General features: G+C 47.3%; 1 protein-coding gene across 6 annotated transcripts in view; it reads right to left on the reverse strand.

Annotated features, from left to right (window-relative positions):
* The window catches only part of tnnt2a (troponin T type 2a (cardiac)), a 63,301-nt gene that overhangs the window by 17,334 nt on the left and 26,043 nt on the right, over positions 1–19,924 (reverse strand). For all 6 annotated transcript variants that reach the window (XM_086011425.1, XM_086011427.1, XM_086011424.1 and 3 more), the window contains 6 exons: positions 19,676–19,736; positions 18,726–18,842; positions 16,409–16,486; positions 16,210–16,323; positions 8,349–8,461; positions 7,633–7,723 (listed from right to left, as the gene is read on the reverse strand). In XM_086011425.1, coding sequence (XP_085867551.1) covers positions 7,633–7,723; positions 8,349–8,461; positions 16,210–16,323; positions 16,409–16,486; positions 18,726–18,842; positions 19,676–19,729 — 567 coding nt within the window. In that variant the 5' untranslated portion in view covers positions 19,730–19,736. The remainder of the gene's footprint in view (positions 1–7,632; positions 7,724–8,348; positions 8,462–16,209; positions 16,324–16,408; positions 16,487–18,725; positions 18,843–19,675; positions 19,737–19,924) is intronic.

Here is a 19,924-nt window from a genome sequence, read left to right on the forward strand (position 1 = left end):
AGAAGGCGTCGATGTTATTAAATTTGATGGGCGCGAGAATGTACGGCCTATTGCAGAATTTAATTACCCCAGCTAAACCAATGGAGAAAAGTTTTGAAGAGATTGTTAATATCTTACAGGAACATCTAAACCCTACACCGCTGCTGATAGCAGAAAGATTCAAGTTCCATAAAAGAAACCAGCACAAAGATGAGAGCAATGCTGACTATCTTACGGAACTACGCAAGTTATCGAAGCACTGCCAGTTCGGAGCAGGACTGGCAGACACCTTACGGGATAAGTTTGTCTGCGGGCTCCAGAGTGAAGGAACCCAGAAACGACTACTCTCGGAAAAGGACGTGATGCTAGAACAGGCTTTCAGCATGGCAGTATCCTACAAAGCAGCAGCACGGGGAGCTGCGGAAATACAACAGAAACCATAAGAATATAGCGCGAACGAAATGGCATATGGAGCAGAAACGTGGTATCGCTGCAGCAGAACAACCCATGATCAGAAGGACTGCTGGTTTAAGGACAAAGTATGCAGGTAATGTGGGAAAGTGGGACACATAGCAAGAGTCTGCAGGTCGGAAAAGAAAACCAACACTAAAAGAACTACTAAGGAAAAGTAGAAGAAAGTAAAAAAAATGACAGACAGTAGTTCAGAAGATCAGGAGAGTGATAATGACTCTGGGAGCAGGAGACTAAGTTGTCCGAAGTTACACAACGTGATCGCAAAGGAGGATCACCGAACCATTTGGGTCACCCTCATGATAGCAGGGTCCCAAGTAAAGAGGGAATTGGACACAGGATCAGCCCTAACTGTCATGAATCGACGAGACTATGAGCGGCTATTCTCACACATACCCTTGAAGGACACGTCCATTGTATTGAAGACATACACAGGGCAAAAAGTCTACCCCAGAGGAAAAATAAGGGTGCCAGTTAAATACAACGGCAAGGAAACACAGAAACTGTATCTATATATACTACAAGATGGAGGACCACCATTATTGGGACGTGAATGGATCCGAAAAATACAATTGGATGGGCATTCCATTCAGGCGCTAACTGTGGCTGACAAAAAGGATGACGACATCACACCTGGACGACTGTCAAAAATTCTAACTGACGCGAAAGAGCTGTTCCAACAGGACTTGGGACTCTAAAAGGAGTAACGGCAACGATAAAAATCGAAGATAACGCAAACCCAAAATGTTTTAAGGCCAGACCGGTACCGTACGCGATCCACCCAGCCGTTGAAGCAGAGCTGGAGCGTCTGGAGCGTTCGGGTGTGCTGTCCAAGGTGGACTGGAGCGAGTGGGCCACACCCATCGTTCCTGTAATGAAGAAATCATTGAGCAGCACGCCTGGGGATCCGAAGAAGGTTCGCATCTGTGGGGACTTTAAGGTAACTGTGAACCCAGTCCTGCACACAGTACAATATCCACTTCCACGGATAGAAGATATTTTCACCTCACTATCTGGAGGGAAACGCTTTACGAAGATTGATCTGGCCCAAGCGTATCTACAAATGGAGTTGGAAGAAGCATCTAGGAAATACCTCACGATAAACACTCACAAAGGTCTTTACCAGTACAACTGACTGGTATTCGGGGTAGCATCAGCCCCGGCTATTTGGCAGAGGGTGATGGAACAAGTCCTGCAAAGGATCCCGGGGACCCAGTGTTATTTGGACGACATCCTGGTTACGGGCGGAAATGACAGTGAACACCTTGCCAACCTGGAGCAGGTGCTCACGAGATTACAAGAATATGGGCTACGAGCCAACCGCCCCAAATGCGAGTTTTTCAGGAGACAAATCTCGTATTGTGGCCACATGATTGATGAGGAGGGGTTACATAAGTCCCCAGACAAGATTGAGGCAGTAGTCAAGGCTCCAGCACCGGATAATGTGTCGCAACTGAGGTCGTTCCTCGGGTTGGTGAACTACTACCATAAGTTCTTGCCGAATTTATCTACAATTCTGCACCCACTGAACGCCCACGTGCCTTTCAGAAATGTAAATGCCTAATCACTTCAAAAGAAGTATTGGCCCACTACAATCCAACACTACCGATTCAGTTGGCATGTGATGCGTCTCCCTACGGCATCGGAGCGGTGCTGTCACACAAATTCCTTGACGGTTCAGAGAGGCCAATAGCCTTTGCGTCGCGCTCGTTAACCTCAGCCGAGCGTAACTACGCCCAGATTGACAGGGAGGCCCTCAGCCTGGTGTGGGGGGTGAAGAAGATCAATCACTATCTGCACGGGCAGAAATTCACCCTACTGACTGATCATCAGCCCCTGGTCTCCATTTTTAACCCAAAGAAGGGCGTTCCGGTGATGACGGCGCAACGGCTGCAAAGATGGTCACTTTTTCTAGGGGCACATCAATACGACATAGAGTACAAGGGTACGAAACAGCATGGAAACGCTGATGGGCTGTCGCGCCTACCATTGCCTATGGTGGAGGAAGCACCTGCAGTGGACCCTGTTGAGATATTCCATTCGACCATAGTCGAAAGTCTACCTGTTACAAACTCAAGTATAGAGAAGGAAACTCGAAATGACCCGACACTCTCTCGGGTCTATGATTTGACGGTGAAGGGATGGCCAGCACATGGCGACTCACTGTTGCCAGCATTCTCACCAAGGAGAGAACAGCTGTCAGTGTGCCGGGGGACCTTGATGTGTGGATCCCGAGTGGTAATTCCACCCAAGTTGAGAGATAGAGTGCTCAATGAGCTTCATGAGGGTCATCTGGGAGGGGTAAAAATGAAGAGCCTAGCCAGGGCGTGTGTGTGGTGGCCGGGAATCGATAAAGAAATCGAGGATATGACCAAGAGATGCACAGGATGCCAGAAGGTCCAAAACGCTCCACCACAGGCCCCGCTACACCCATGGGAGTGGCCCTCATCTCCATGGCAATGGGTACACATTGATTTTGCTGGTCCATTTATGGACTCAATGTTTTTAATCGCCGTGGATGCACATTCGAAATGGCCAGAGGTCATCAAAATGTCCTCCACCACCACGGAGAAAACTATTGCAGTCCTACGGACCATCTTCGCCAGGAATGGCTTGCCAGAACAGATTTGCTCCGACAATGGACCACAGTTTGTGTCCGAGGATTTCCGGAGGTTTCTGAGGAATAATGGGGTAAAACATTACACATCTGCCCCATATCACCCAGCCACAAATGGATTGGCTGAGAGGTTTGTTCAGACCTTTAAAAAAGCAATAAAGGCGATGTATAATGACGACATACCACTACAACACAAGGTGGATAATTTCTTGTTTGCTTACCGGAATGCGACGCATGCAGTCACGAACCAAGCTCCAGCCATAATGTTCTTCCACCGAAGGCTAAGATGTCGCCTGGATTTGCTCAAACCAAACATAAGACGAGATGTTGAGGATAAGCAATTCCAGCACATAAATGAGAAGCCAACCAGGAGCTTCACGATAGGGCAACCAGTCTTGGCCCGCGACTACCGAACAGAAAAATGGCAGCCAGGAACGATATGCACACAGTAGGGACCACTAATGTACACAGTGGACGTTGGAGAGAGCATCGTGAGACGCCATGCTGACCAGATTCTAGAGTCACAGGAACAAGCCAAACCCATACCACGAGCATGCGCACCTGGTGATGAACCCGAAGTACAGATTGCGTCTACCTCAGAATCAGTGGTATTGGAAGCTGACGAACCAACCAATGACAATGAGCCAGAATTGACTCCGCCGCAAGAACAGGATACTCGAGAAAGGCGCTATCCAGTCAGGATCAGGAAACTTCCTCAAAGACTGAATTTATAAATGATTACTTCAGTTGATGTATATAGTACAGAGAAAATTGTAATTGTAATTAGTTATTATTTAATTGTTATCTAAAAGGGGAGGAATTGTTGTGTATGTGCCTTTAAGAGAGAACTGATTTTATACTGTAATACCGGCAGTGACCACACCTGTACATAAAGCCGTAGCAGGCTTCTGTACTTTCAGTTTCAGCATACCCTCTGTTCAGTAAACACCTGTTATTATTGTTCTCCTGCAGTCCGTGTGTTATTGATACGCGGACACTACATTATTAAATGTGGATTATAAGATCTTGGTGAGGGTTATGGCAAATCGTATGAAGGAGGTGTTGCCGCAGATAGTTTTGCCCTCTCAGTCCTATGGAGCCATAGGCCGGGACATCGCAGACTCTGTGGTCTCAATCCGAGATGCGATAGAGCTCATGGAAGAGAGTGGGAGGGAGACTTATGTATTAAAGATAGATCAATGGAAAGCCTTTGATAGGGGGTCTCATGAGTTTTTATTGAAGATTTTGGAAGCATTTGGTTTCGGGGAAAATTTCATTGAGTGGATAAGGATTTTTTATTCAAACATATTTAGCTGTGTTAAATGTAATGGTTTTTTATCCAAGTATTTTCCGATACAGAGATCAATGAGACACATTGGTAGCAGAACCATTAGGTTACATGATGCGAAAGAAACAAGGTGTAGTTGGGATTATGGTTCCCAGTTCCAGGCTGGTGTCGGTGATACACCAATATGCAGATGGCACAACCTTAACATTGAGAAATGGGGAGTCAGTGAGGAAAGCTATGGATGTAGTGGAGGAATATTGTAGAGCATCAGGAGCCAGAGTGAATTATAGTAAGTCCCAATGCCTGGTTGCAGGAAGGGGTAGGGGGAATGGTTGGAGGAAAGTCCCTTTAGGTGGTGGAGATTTTGGAAGTTCTGGGGGTGCACATAGGGTACAAGAAAGACAGGGATGAAATGGATCGATTAAATTGGGAACCAAAGGTTATGAAAATTAAAAAGATTTTGGGAAGATGGGAAAGAAGGTGGTTGAAAGTGCAAGGAAGAGCGACAGTGGTGTCCGCTCTCCTGTTATCTAAGCTATGGTACTTATTGACGGTGGAGGATATTCCTGAGTGGGCGGAAAAGTCCATCCGAGAGGCTTGTGTGAGGTTTTTATGGGAAGGGAAACCAGCCTTGGTGGCTTACAATACCATCATTGGATGGAGATTTGAAGAAAAAATCCTTTAGAATCAAATGGGTGAAGAGATTTCTTCAGAAGTCAAATACAAGTTTTTGGAAGAGTTGTTTTGAGCATTTTTTAAAACGAAGTGGGATAGGAGGGCAGGGGATATTGTATAAGGAATACAATAATATGTTTTTGAAATCGATTAAACTTCTCCCTAGGTTTTATAAGGGGGTTGTAGGGACTTGGGCCCAATTTTTAAAAAGTGTGCAGTTTATGCTCAAGGGGACTGAGGAATTTTTAGAACAGCCTTTATTTTTGAACAGCTGGGTCAACATCGAAGGAGAGGTTTTATTTAATCAAGCTTTTATAAAAGCTAGTATTATATGTGTGAAAGATGTATTATATGAGGTACTTCCAGGTTGGTTGCCGGAAGCGATAGTGAGGGACATGATGTGGGAGGAGGATCAGGAGGTAGAGGAAAAAGGAATAGGGATCACGTATGAGAAGATTGTGAAGGCAATGCCAAAGGATTGGATGGAAGAAATAAATGCGGAAATCTCCAAAGGAAGTAAAATGCGTCCCGCTTTTCCAAGCTTTCTGCTAGAGAAAGGGGGAGAGTCAGTCCAATTTGATAACTGTAATACTCGAGATTTCTATGAGGTACTTAGAGAATGGAGATTCAAGACACCTGCTGGTCAGGAGTTTTGGCAGAGTATATACCCACAGCTGGACTTCAACAGCATTTGGAAGGGAGTGTGGGTGAATTTTAAATGTCCAGAGCGGATTGAACTGGATTTCAAATTGGCTCATAACCGGATTTTTACCATGACGGTCTTGTGCAAGATTGGGCGAGTGGAGGGGCAACTTGCCCAATGTGTGGGACACGGGATGAGACTCTGTCCCATTTACTGGTGTTATGTCCATAGTTAAATGATTTTAAGTACTACTGTATGTTCAACAGTTGCATGAAGTTTTTTGCTGGGTGGTGACCGAAGAGCGAGAATGGAAATCCCGTGGGACTCAATTTTGAGTTGGGGATTGCAGGAGAGTCTGCCCGAGTCTAGCAGAGCGGCAATTAATTTAATGTTCAGTTTGGCTAGATTCATGATTGTGCAAAGAAGGAATGCTCTGTTTTTTAAGGGGAGGAGAATCAATCTAAAAGAGGATTTTAAATATAAGCTAAAATATCATTATAAAGCTCTGTGGATGTTTTATTCAGAAAGGAATTTAAAGATAGTATTTTACAATCAATTTTTAAAGTGCAGTCGATTAATATATGTTACAGGAGACAAATTAAACTTCAGGTTTTGATGTTAAAATGTGGTGGCGGAATGGCTGTGCAGAGTGGCGGAATTGATTTGTATGATACAATGAAATGATCACGATGTTGTAAATGTTCCTAATATTCAATAAAGTATATTAAAAAAAAAAAATTTAAATATTGGTAGCAAACTCGCCTTTGAGTCAGAAGGTTGTGGGTTCAAGTCCCACTCCAGGGACCTGAGTACATAAAGCTAGGCTGACACTCCAGTGCAGTGCTGAGGGAGTGCTGCACTGTTGGAGGTGTCATCTTTCAGATGAGACGTTAAACCGAGGCCCCGTCTGCTCTCGCAGGTGGATGTAAAAGATCTCAAGGCACTATTTTGAAGAAGAGTTGGGGAGTTATCCCTGGTGTCCTGGCCCAAGGAAAGCACTGAACCCCTACCATTTCTTCTTTAAGTATGAAAAAGAAACTTGTGTTATAAATTGATAAAGAATACATCAGCTACTTCAAGGCCAAAAAAGCTTTAGGCTTGTGAATCAAAGTGCATTTGTAATCTCAACCCAGTAACTTGAAGGCAAAGGACCACAACACAAACAATCTATAATTTTTCACAAAATGGCACAAAATCGGCATCACTCAGAAACCCAGAGGAATGGTTGATGTTTGGATAGGGGGGAAAAAAATCACACTTTTGCTTCTGTTATTTTTATTGCAAAATTAAGTCTGGGCCAAGACCAACAGTAGTCTGCCAATAAGATTAAAAAAGATAAAAATAGAAGTCATGGGAAATGAGAAAGTAGTGATTAGATTATGCTATTCTTGAGTTTTGAAGGTTTAAAGACATTAGAAAGAAGGGAAAGAATGAGGGGAGGGAAGGAAGTCCACAGGTATAAAATCGTGAGAAAGGATGACTTGACAATAGCAAACTGTGATTAGCTTTCATTTCAGTGAGGATACAGGGAGAAGGAAAAGTTTATAGGAATGGCATATTTGCAATTTAGAGGGAAGTTTACAACATTTTATAAATAATATACAGAGAGAAATTGGAGGTTAAGGTTGAGAGAGAAATTGCCAATCATGGTCTGTCCAGGAATACAGGAGAGTGTTAGAAGAACCTCCCAGATTTGGAAGCAGTATTACAGTCTTAGATAGACTTGGTTTTTAAGGACAGTTAAGAGTTGAAGCAAAATAGAGAAAGTTTTATTCTGCATGTGGGATGTGTAATACATGCCCGGCAAGTGGAAAAGTGCTCTATTCCCCAGCATTGAATCCAACACCTTGATGTATATCAAATTTATCAAAAAAATGAAATGTAATGATGACCATATGTAGCTGGTGAAATTGCTAGTACAAATTCTAAACTAGCAGAAATATTCACATTTCTACATACCTCATATTTCTGTTGTTTCATTTCCGCCTGTAGGTCAAATTTTTCTGCTTCCAATTGGAACAGCCACTGCCACAGCTCCTTGCCTTTCTCCCTATTCACACAATACACATTTTGTTGAATGCCTGAAATACTGATCCAAAGTCCTTTACGAAAATACTTCGAAGTTATAAATGACATGGTAAATAGATGAGTTCAAAGTTATACATATATATGATTGCCAGTTCAATGCCATGGGCCTAAAATTCTATGGTTTCCATTGCAATTCAGGAGAGACACTGGAGAAATCACCAGGAAAATGGGATAGGCAACTGAAAACAGCCATGAGTGCCGCTTCCCTGGAGATTCTGCCAGTCTCCTGCTGGTGTTACAATAGGAGAGCAATAGAATCCCCATGGAATTTCAGAATCATGCCATTTAACTGACAACCATATATGAATAACTGAGTCCCAAGTTAAGTAGAGATTCACACTTGGGCTTCCCCAGAAGCTGGGTTCACCAATTTACTACAGTATTTAGAAAAGGAATTTGTTTAAGAGAGTCTGTTTCTGCATAACTCAAGCAGCCTGCTGATGGGTTAATGCAAGAGCAGCACCTGTGAAGGCCTCTATAGAGTGGACTGCCGTGTCTCCCAATCAAGGATGGCATAGATGCAGTCTCAGGGAAGCGGACATGGAACATTGATGGGCAAATAAACAATAAAGCACTTTTATCCTTACTTCAGTTCATCCTCATTCAGATCGTCGATGTCTAGAGTTTTGCGTCTATCTGCCAGGATCTTCTTTTTCTTTTCCCTCTCGGTTTGTTTCTTCCCACCTTTACGACTGTCAGTCTGATGGAAGTGAAGTTGTTAGCTTGACACTACACATCATTCATTGCTGTAGTTTAATCAAATTGGAGAAATCACCAGGGAAATGGGATTCAGTTCTTCCTTTAGTTTTGTTTACAAGCCTGATCATTTGCAAGTTGGTTCCAAAAACTGACTGCTGTAAATGCTTCCTCGGTGGTTCTATTGCTAAAAGTAGCAAGGTGGAGTTGACCAAGAAAGTCCGAGGTTTGATGTCTGGTCTGTGCTGAGTTAACTGATCTAAGAGAGGACTCTATAAATTGGCCTGAGGTAGGGTGGAAACAATATAAATCATTCAGGGTGCCCATCAGGGTTGCTATCATGTGTGGACATCAGCTGAGAAGATGACTGAACTTTACTGTAATAAATACTATGGTCAAAAAAACTGCTGACACTTACTATCCAGGCTCACACATGAAGAATGGCCAGTTGGCTTGAGGTACCAAAAGTGGCCACTGTCCAAGAATCCACGAAACAATACCTTCAGGAAAGGAGGGGATAAAATTGTAGAAACTAGGAAAGCAAAATGATCCATGTCAGGGAACAGTCATGCTGATGGCAAAGTTGTACTAGTTTTGTTACGGTAATTACTCAGTCGCTATTTGTTTCTGTTTATATAATATTTAAGGTTTTTTTTTCTAATTTATTCTCTAAGTACCAACTGTTTCTGGCAATGTTGCTCTTGGGCCAGTTGCTATGAGATTTCCAAAAGAGGCCTGAGGCCGTTTTAAAAAAAACAATTCTTTTTAGTCTTCACGTAGCATATATCCAATAAGAAAATAATTGTTTTGGAAGATAAAGGATTAGGGGTGAAGGTATTTGTTATACAATAATTGTAACAGTTCTGAAGAGTGTACCAGTAGTTTAATGGATCCACAAACAACTGAGCATAAAACACATAGGCCTAGAAATTCATTGTAGCCACTTTTGGGGCGGTAAAGTCGGGCGGCCGCTAAAGTTTGCGCCTGCCGCCAAATCGAGGCCACTTCTCCGATATTCATTAGCTTCGCCCTAAGAGTTTGCTCGAGCGCTAAAACTGGCACTGGACGCCTCTCTTTAGGCGCTAAGCCGGAGGTGCTGAGCGAGAGCGCCAAGGCCGGGCGCAGCGCAGGTGCGGCCATCTCGTGATTGACAGCAGACACCCTGGCGCCGGCCAGCTCTTAAGGGGGAAGGGTTGACTTGGTCTGCTGCCACGCCCTGGATAGTGGAGCCCTGCAGCTAGGCCTGAACACTGCTGCTGGACCCAAATAGCGCCTGAAGCCATGCAGAAGGCCCGTGAACGAGCGCAGCGCTTCTCAGAGCGTGATCTGAGTGTGCTGGTTGGTGGTGTGGAGAAGAGGCGCCATCTTTTGTACCCGGACAATGGCAGGAAGGCGCCGGTCCGCGTCTACTGGAGAGCCTGGAGGCATGTCGCCAGCAAGGTGTCAGCCAACAGCGAGGTCCCCAGGACCGGTGTCCAATGCCGCAAAAAGTTTAATGACCTCACTCGGATTGTCAGGGTGAGTACCCTTTCCAGTGTCCTCCTCATCCTTGCATGTGCACCTCACATTATGGGCAAAGGGACCTGAAAGCCCTAATGGCCAGCCCTCATCCAGCAGCTATGGGACAGGCATGAACATCAATTGCACATTCTGCACTTAACACACTGGCCAAGCTATTCCACCATGGGAGGCAGTGCACACAAGATCAGGGCTACACACTGGCCAAGCTATTCCACCATGGGAGGCAGTGCACACAAGATCAGGGCGACACACTGGCCAGGCTATTCCACCATGGGACGCAGTGCACACAAGATCAGGGCGACACACTGGCCAGGCTATTCCACCATGGGAGGCAGTGCACACAAGATCAGGGCGACACACTGGCCAGGCTATTCCACCATGGGAGGCAGTGCACACAAGATCAGGGCGACACACTGGCCAGGCTATTCCACCATGGGAGGCAGTGCACACAAGATCAGGGCGACACACTGGCCAGGCTATTCCACCATGGGAGGCAGTGCACACAAGATCAGGGCTACACACTGTACTTAGAGGCCGTCCTTTCTCTTGCAGGCCAAGCTGGCCAATAATAGGAAGAGCCGGACTGCGACCGGGGGAGGCCGACCCCAGATCCAGCCGCTCACCGAGCTGCAACATCGCATGGAGCCCATCATGGGTGGCCGGGTGATTGGCCCCATTGCATGTGGAGATGCCGACCCTGTTCTGGGCACCAATGGTAAGGACATCAACGTTTGGACCTCTCTCGTCCCACTTGCGCATCAGATCTACATCCTTTGCCACTGTCCGACCAATGCGCTGAATGCTACCACTCATGCATCCCTCGCTGACACCCTCTCCTCACTCTAAAGCTACTCTTGTGCCTTCCTGCTTTCAGATGGTGAGGAGGAGGTCCCTGAAATTGCCAGTGACAGCCCCTCAGAAGAGGAGGAGGAGGAGGAGCAAGAGGAAGGCAGCCCATCAGGGGAACCCTCAGCCGTGGCAACCCATGCAAATGTAGGGGACACGTCTTCCCTGGAGGGGAGCGTGGCGGAAGTGTCGGAGGGGAGGGGAGCTCATGGGACCTGCGGCCTGCAGAAACATGGGAGGGGGGTGCCAGCTCGGCGGCCTTCTCCCCAGAGGGGGGAAGGGTCGGAGGGGAGTCCAATTGCTGGGCCCAGCGGCGTCCAGCAACGCAGGAAGGGTCGGCCAGCTCGGCGGCCTTCTCCCCAGAGGGAGAGTCCGGCCTCCAGTCCAGAGATGGTCTTCGCCGAGGAGATGGAACGCCTCGAGGACTTGTCCGCGGACTCAGAGCGCCGGCACACGGAGCTCATGGGGGTAGTGGCACGGTTGCCTGAGGCCATCGAGTCCCTCTCTCGGAGTGTCACCGATGTCGGGGTCTCACAGGCCATCAGTTTGGCGGAATTCGGGGCAGAGCAGGCAGCGAGTCGGGCGGCATTCGGGGCAGCTCAGGCAGCGAGTGGGCAGCTGATCAGTGGTGCCGTGTAGTCACTGGGTGCTCTGATGAGGTCACTGAACAGGTCAACATGGGCACTCACTGCTGCCACACTCGCTGTGTTAGCCAGGCATCGCCAGGGCACCCGGCGCGCTGCAGCAGCACAGCGGTCTGTCCCTTGGCAGATTGGTGCGCATGCTGCAGTGCTGGCCCGGGCGAGTGCCAGTGTCTCAGGTGACCAGCGAGCGCCTGCCATCCGCCAGCTTGCCCCCATTCCTCCAGCCGCCACTGCCACTCCCCCAGTGGAGCTGCCAGGAGCTGCTGCAGCGACTGATGCTGGCCAGCCACAGCTGCAGCATTCAACAGCCGCCCGCTCGATGGCCAGACCTCGACTAGGCCGACCCCCATGGGCATCTGCCGTCACGACATGTGCCCCTCTGGAGCCTGCCCCCAGCCTTGCAGCAGCCAATGGCCTTACTTTGAGGAGGAGCAGCAGGGCGGGCAGGGGCCACACAAAGATGGCCAAGGCATCGCCCTAGCAGGCCAAAAAGTCGAATGTGTGGCCAGTTGTGTTTGTTTTTTGAGGCCGAGAATTGGATGTTTGTTTTTTGAGGCCAAGAATTGGATGTTTGTTTTTTGAAGGCCGAGGATGTGATGTTTGTTTTTTACGAAGGCCGAGGATGACGGCCATTTTAGTTGCACTGTTTTGTTAATCCTCTCCAGGTTGTGGGAGCGAGTAATGTGTTTGAGTGTTTTTTGGGGGTTTCGTCTGCTTTTGGTTTTCATGTGGGAAGGGCCCTGAGTTTGTACAATAAAGCATTTTATTTATTCACATTGTCCATGTTTGATCTTTGAAGTGTTTGTTGCCTTAACCGGCTGAGGGCTTGCGGAGCGGCTGCAATCATGTTCTTTCATTGGCACAAGCCATTCCCTGACAGGGGGCCTAGAAGTGACGGTCAATAAGCCGCCGACGGGCGGCCCTTGGACCTTCTGCCTCCCTCCTGGGCTGGTAATCCTCGTCCTCCTCCTCCTCATGCTCCTCCTGCTCCTCCTCCTGAGGTGGGGGTCCAACGTGAGGTGGCAGTGCCTGAGTCCTGCGGATAGCCAGGTTGTGCAGCATGCAGCAAACGACGACGAATTGGGAGACTCGCTCCTGCGAATACTGGAGGGCTCCCCCGGAGCGATCGAGACAGCGGAACCGTTGCTTGAGGACGCCGATTGTTTGTTCTATGATGTTCCTAGTCGCTTGATGGCTCTCGTTGTATGCCTCTTCAGCAGGGGTCGTGGGCGCGCGGAGCGGGGTCATGAGCCAGGTACACAAAGGATAGCCTTTGTCTCCGATAAGCCATCCTCTTGGGGGAGGCTGTGCCTGGAACATGTCAGCCACAGTTGTCTGTCGCAGGATAAAGGCATCGTGGCTGCTGCCTGGAAAGCGGGCATTGACAGCTAGGATGCGCTGCCTGTGGTCACACACCAGCTGTACGTTGAGGGAATGGTAGCCCTTCCGGTTGCGGTAATCCTCAGCATGCTCCAGAGGTGCCCGCAAAGCCACATGCGTGCAGTCAATGGCGCCCTGCACCATGGGGAAGCCCGCTATTCTTGCAAATCCCACTGCACGCTGCTGCTGCTTGTCCAGGGTCATGGGGAAGGAGATGAATTGATGTCTCCTTCTGAAAAGGGCTTCGGCCACCTGGCGGATGCAGCAATGCACGGCGAACTGGGAGATGTTAGTGATGTCCCCAGCAGCGGATTGGAAGGAGCCGGTGGCATAGAAGTTGAGAGCCACCGTCACCTTCACTGCCACCGACAGAGACGTCCTGCGCATCAGCTGTGGCTGCAGATCTCTCTGAAGCAGCTGGCAGATGTCTGCAACCACCTCCCTTCTGAATCGCAGCCTCCTAACACACTGCGCGGCAGACATGGTCAGATAGGAGGACTGCTGGCGGTATACCCTGGGTGGGTAAGGCCTCAGTTGGCGACGCCTGTTGCCCCCTCTGCGTCTAGCCAGGGCTGCCACTCTCTCACGGCGTCTGTAAGCCCTTCTGGCATAAGGCTGAAAGTCAGCGTTGGCACCCAATGCAGCCCCCATTATATGCTGGCAAACACTGAGCTCTCAATGAAGGCAAAGATAATTGCTAAGCTCTGGCCTGAGCCAAAAATACCTGTCCTAGTGTTGGTCCAAACCAGTAAGCTCTCCTCCTTGGTCTCTCTCCAAAAAACCATTGCACAAGAGTGAATGCTGCAAAATGGCTGGCCTTTATAGTGCAGGGTAAGTGCCCTTTAATTAGCGCTCCCTGCGGCCCGCCTCGGCTGTGTACCGTTCCACTTCACAGTTGTTAGGGCCGCCCGGCGCACAATGGCCTGGCGCGAGTGAAGTTCCGGTTCGGGGCGCACAAAGGGCGTTGCACTAGTAAATGACATCATGATCTGCGCGCGCAGCAGGGCGCGCGCTAAGACTTTGCGCCGGCGCTAAATGTGTACTGAAGTTGGGGCGAGGTGCAGATCGCGCTGCGCCCGGGCGCTAAGCGCCTAGCGCTCGAGATCTACTCCTCCTAAGGCGCTTACGGCTGGCGCGCCCAACTGAATTTCTAGGCCAAACTGTACAAACCAACTTAGTTACTCAAGTAGGATCTACTCAATGAAACCACTCATTAGCAAACAAAATATTCTCTTCCAATCATTCCTGTTGCTACTGATTAGCACTAACATGTCCTGCAGTGTTGAAGAAATGAAGCCATTGACCCATCTCTGACTATAGCTTTGTATTTGGTGCTAGTAGACTGTAAAAAAATGACTCCTGCTGCTTCCTGGACTGGGTTGCTCAATCGTCAACAGGAAATTATGCAAAACCTACCCAAACAATCATGTTAGCAATCTATTTATAAACCCTTAATCAGCACTTAGAATCATGGTACTTGATTAAAAATATAGAAATAACATTTGGTTTAAATTGTTCATATTTAGTAATGCAATAATGTTTCAGTTGCTAAAGATTTAACATGTAAAGTAGCAACCTCTAATTTAATCAGTACTATAAATCAACTGTTTTTTTTCTCACTGGAGTGTTTGATGAATGGGCAAATACACCCTTCAAAATATATTCCTATCAAGAGTGTACTCATTAACATTACATGTGTTGACATCCCTATGTGTATCTTTAGTCAGCTGTTAAATAATTATACCTTGCCTAATACATCTCATCTTATATCCCACATTGTCTTCTCTTTCATTTATGTAGTATAAGCAAGCAGAAGCTTCATTTCAGATTGGTGTTATGCAGATGAAATATGCAAAATGTCTAGGAAGCTGCATCAAAAATAATTTCAGAGGACACTGGGCTCCTGTGGAGTGACTGGGATGCATTCTTCACATCATAATATGAGCTATTTTCCAATATTGCTGTGCACCAAAGTCAATGGTTGGAATTTTCTGGGGTCTGTGCGGGCGCGATTGGAGAAGAGTCGGGTGGGAAATTTGAAATAAGTGGCAGTGAACCCGCCATCATCCCGCCCTCACGCGCCTTTCCCTCGGGTGCATTTGCTGGTGTGGCAGCGACCCGACCGGCTGCCATGACTTTTTCATCCTTTGCCAGTCCACCATCCCTCAGCTCTTTGCTCCTCCAAATAGACTTTCCGACTGGCTGCTTGGAGACAAGGGCTATCCACTGAAAACGTGGCTCATGACACCCTTGAGGAGACCAAGTACTGAGGCCCAGGAGAGATATAATGAGAGCCATATTTCCACCAGATGTGTCATAGAGCAGACAATAGGCATGCTCAAAATGCGCTTCAGATGCCTTGACAGATCTGGAGGAGCCCTTCAATATGCAACATCCAGGGTCTCCAGAATCATCGTGGTCTGCTGCGCCCTGCACAACATAGTGCAGCAGCGAGGATTGGCGCTGTATGAGGAGCGAGGCACTGAGTGCACAGCCTCTTCAGAGGAGGAGGAGCAGCAGGCGGACGAGGAGCATCAGCTGGAAGACAAGGAGGAGCAGGAGCTGGAGGAACCTGCAAACCAGATCCCACCAGCAGCCGAGCACATTGCTGCCCAGGAGGCCAGGGATGGCCTCATCATGTCCAGATTTACATAACTTTACGCAGTACACCCATATGGCTGCTACATGCTGCGCCAGGTTGTCACCACCCCACAGCAACACCATAAAGCATCCCTACAGTGCCCAAGCCATTCCTTTCACACTGACCACCGTTGCTGGAGGTACCGTTATGTCTCACCATTCACTGCAACGCACTAAGCCACTTACAAAAGTGCACACAAATGTGTCCAAGATGGGAAAGTGGTGAAAATAAAGATTTTTATGATTGACAATACATTAACAGAAACTTGACATTAACATTGACTAAAACACCCAAGTGGCTACCCTCACTATGTCAGAGGTCAAATTCTGTCTGATTTGGGGACCAACCTGACCTCTGAAATGAGGCAAAAGCAAAATCTAAGGCTCATTGCCTGTTTTGAAAATTTGAAGTGTTAGCTTTACAGACATCAGTTATTCTGGATTAGTTTAAAATGAACCAGCTCTGTAGCACACACCTAGTTCTATAGGATTTTAATTAATGAACAAGTACTTTATGCTAATGTTTCAACTGCCCTACTAGATAAGACTTTTCCAATGATATCTGTTAAATTAAGCAATGGTAATTGTAGACAACCTTTTAAAAGACAAATGTTTTCAGCTGAATTTGTTCAAACAGAGACAATAATAAAAAGATTTATTCAGGCCAACCAAGAAATTTTCGAACCAGCAGTTTAAGTAATGATGTTGAATTAACGGTTACCTTCTGTATGTAGCCTCCAAAGTGCAAGGACATGTTCGACATGGTTTTTTTCTTTTTTGCATCTTCCTCTGCCCTCTTTCTTTCTTCTTCCTCTTCTTTTCTGGCCTTTTCCTCCTATCATAATATAAGTAGACAAATATCAGTTCCTTCTGCAGTTCTTTAAATGTATAATGAAGATGTTTCTAAGGTAATTACTTACAGCAATCCTTGATTGACGTTCCTTCTCTTTCTCAGCATGAATCCTATGCTGTTCTGCTCTTTCTGATCTACGATTTTCCTGTAGCGAAAAAAAATGTGAATTTAATCAGAAGACTGTGGCCTAGAAATTCAGTTGCGTTTGCGCCCACTTAGGGGCGAAAGAGTGGGTTGCGCCGGAAGTTTTTTAGTGCCCGAAATTAAGTTGGGCCCTAACATCGGCGTTAGCCGGTAGCGCTGCGCCGGCACCGATGACGTCATCGGTGTGCGCAGCGCCCCGGTTCCAACGCAATTTCGTTCCGAAGGCCAAATTCAGTTGCGGCCACCTCGCCCGCAGCGGCCGCAAACAACGTTTGGAAAACGGGGCCTAGCAGCTCCGAGAGGCCGGCGCATAAAGGTGGAGGGGCGGCCGACCGCTTTCCCGGCGGCCGCATGGCCGCACCTCCCTCCCCGGACTCCTGCACCACCCCCCCGCGGCATTGCTGTCTGACTCCCGCGAGCCCGGCACTTCTCCGTGGTGCCGGGCTCATTTGCCGGGGGAATCCAGCGGCGATCTCACGGCTGCAGGCAGCTCCTCCTTAAGAGAAGGAGGAGGCCTGCAGTACCCCAGCCTGCCGCACCGCATCGGGTGGCGCAGCGGCAGCTGGACGCCTGAAATAGACTTTCATCGCCCCAAGCGAGGCGGCCAAACCCTGCAGTAGCGCCCGCCTCCGTCTTGGCCCGTCGCAACTGAATTTCAGGCGGGTGCTGTGGGAATCCGGGCAAGCGCTAAATTTCGGGCGCTGAAGACCTGGCGGGGCCTTACTGAATTTCTAAGCCTTTGTCTTCTGAAGAGAATGATGCACATGGACTGTGCTGGAATTAAAACACAAATACTGCATAAGTATTCGATAAAGGGAAGCAATGATTTCAGACCCCTTTAGGGACATGGGCCATCACCATGCCTGCTAGTCTTTGTAGGTGAATGTAAAACCAGTTCTGAATAATACTTGAGGATTCAGTCAGACGAGGTCCAAGAAGGATGCAAGTGGGCCTCACCAGGGAAGGGTGAAAGCCAGGGAAGCGGTTTGGACCCCCAAAGATTAATCAAGGTCAGTTTTATTTTGTGAATTAATTTAGTGTTGGTCGGGTTGGTAAGGGGTCATAGGGGGTAGTGAAAAGATTTCTATGGGGTTGCTCAAACGCCATCCCTTGTCGGATGGCAGGTGGGCACCAGAATTTCCGGCAGCCAGGGGCTAGTAAATGTCTGAGTTGTGTCCATGGTGATGTGGGTACCCACCAGCCCCATGCAAATGAGGTGCCCTGCGTACCCTGGCTGCTGGCGGGCACTGGCAGCTGAGATCCTGGCGTAACTATGGGTATTTGGACCCCTCATGTTTGAAATGTTCTATTATTTGTCAACAATCTTATATGCTAAATTTTGTTTCCAATTTATCTGGACTATAAATTCTAGAACCACAAATTTTCCAATAATTACAGTTTATAATATTTAAATATGCCAAATAAAGCAGATTTAGTGGTATACTTAGAGGAAGTGGGACAGTGAGATTAGTTTTGGATTCCTCTTGCAAAGAGCCAGACATGACATGATGGGCCAAATGGACTCCTTCTGATTTCAATTGTTTTATGCCTTTAAATAATAAGGGGCCAAAAATCAGTGGCCCTTTCAGCGCACTCACGCCACAACTTTGACAAGAGTGCGGCAGAATGGCTGCAAATTAGGCCAGGACTCAGGTACACCAGGTCCTGACCTTGCATAGGCTCTGATGACCATGTAAGAGGCAGAATCTCCACCAACCCCAAACAAGGTCATTGGCAGAGGAGGAGCAGCCATTGGTGGGGACTCTCAATACAGGCATTTGTGCACCCTCGGCCTTGTAGCACCTGGGTAGATCATTGATGGTTGATATTTCAGGTGAAGTCAGGAGTTGTGGACTGTGGAATGATGTTAGTGGAACCACTGTGGGTCCAGGTTAGTCTCATGGCCTGCAGCCCTGAAGCCTAGAGCTGATTTTTTCTAGTTGTACCCTTTAAAAAGGGGAATAAGGAGGCACTGGTGGTGGCTTTCCAAGGGAGCCCCAATACCTTTCCTAACCATGCATTCTTCTGCCACAGTTTGTGACCTCTTTTGGTGACTGGGCACCTTAGGTGTTCCCTTGGTAGTACCAACCCATGCCATTAGTATGCAATGAACTGAATCGCCCCTCCCCAACCCCAGAAAATCCACCAGGGTCAGTGGCGGAGTTTTCCCGATTGGACATCCCAGAACATACACATGATACATCCTTCACAGAATCAACCCCTAAAATGTTACAACTCACAATTCTTTCTTTCAAATCGATAATCTCCTCCTCTTCTTTCTTTCTGTTCTCAAAATGGACTTCAATTAAGGTCTGCAATTCCAAAAGATCCTTCTCCATACGTTTCCGATGGATGTCCTACAAAATAGATGATCAGACGGATGAGCTGCTCCGCATTTGATGATCTCCCAAGTCTTTGAAACCCAAAGACCCATATGGTTCTGTGGTTTATCCAGGGACAAGCTGAGCAATACAGGAAGGTCCAGGTTCATTCCTCAGTCTATTCTGAGTTAGCCAGTGACACCCATGGCTGCATTAGAGACGCCACAATTGGCTTCAGAATGGCAGGTTAGCAAGGGCAAATGTCCTGCTGGGAGCTTCCATGTGTGGATGCTGGGAAAGGGGATAATTCAACTTGGATGTGATACACCCCACAGTTAAATAGCCCAGCCACACATAAACATTCAATTGGGTAGATAGAGGCAACTTATCTCCTCTGGTGCAGGAATCCAGAACAAGGGTCATAATCTTAAAATTAGAGCTAGGCCATTTTGGGGTGCAATCAGGAAGCACTTTTCGACACAAAGGGTGGTGGAAATCATAAACTCTCATTCCTAAAAGGCTGTGGATGCTGGGTCAATTGAAATTTTTAAGACCGAGATCAATCGATTTTTGTGAGGTAAGGGTATCCAGGGATATGGAGCAAAAGTGAACAAATGGAGTTGAGTTACAGATCAGCCATGATCTGATTGAATTGTGGAACATGCTTGAGGGGCTGAATGGCCTACTTCTCTTCCTATGTTCGTATGAATCAGGAGATGCAAGAGAATGGTCAACACCCAGAGAATGATACTTCAAGAGAGAATGCGAAATAAGAGGCAAGAAAAAAGTCTTTAAAAATTAAATATAATGATAAGTTATATGCCCCAAAATATAAAACAAATAATGAAATTGACAATTTAGATGCTTACATCAAAGTCGACTCTTTCACCATCTGGGATTTTAGGTGGCACAAGGTTTGGCATAAAGAGTCTACAAAATCAAAAAAGAGTTAGACTGGATTACATCATATTTGTTGCTCACATAGTCACTGAGGCCAATTGTTAACGATATCACATTTTAAAAGGTACAGTATCTATGCTATGCTTTTAGGTTTTTACTCTAGATATGTTTCTTGCGTTCAGTGCCTTAGAGCACTCCCATAGGCCCTCATTCCAATT

Source organism: Somniosus microcephalus, chromosome 18 (assembly GCF_052327205.1).
Source record: "Somniosus microcephalus isolate GS21.2 chromosome 18, FLI_Smic_1.0, whole genome shotgun sequence".
Classification (NCBI taxonomy): domain Eukaryota; kingdom Metazoa; phylum Chordata; class Chondrichthyes; order Squaliformes; family Somniosidae; genus Somniosus; species Somniosus microcephalus.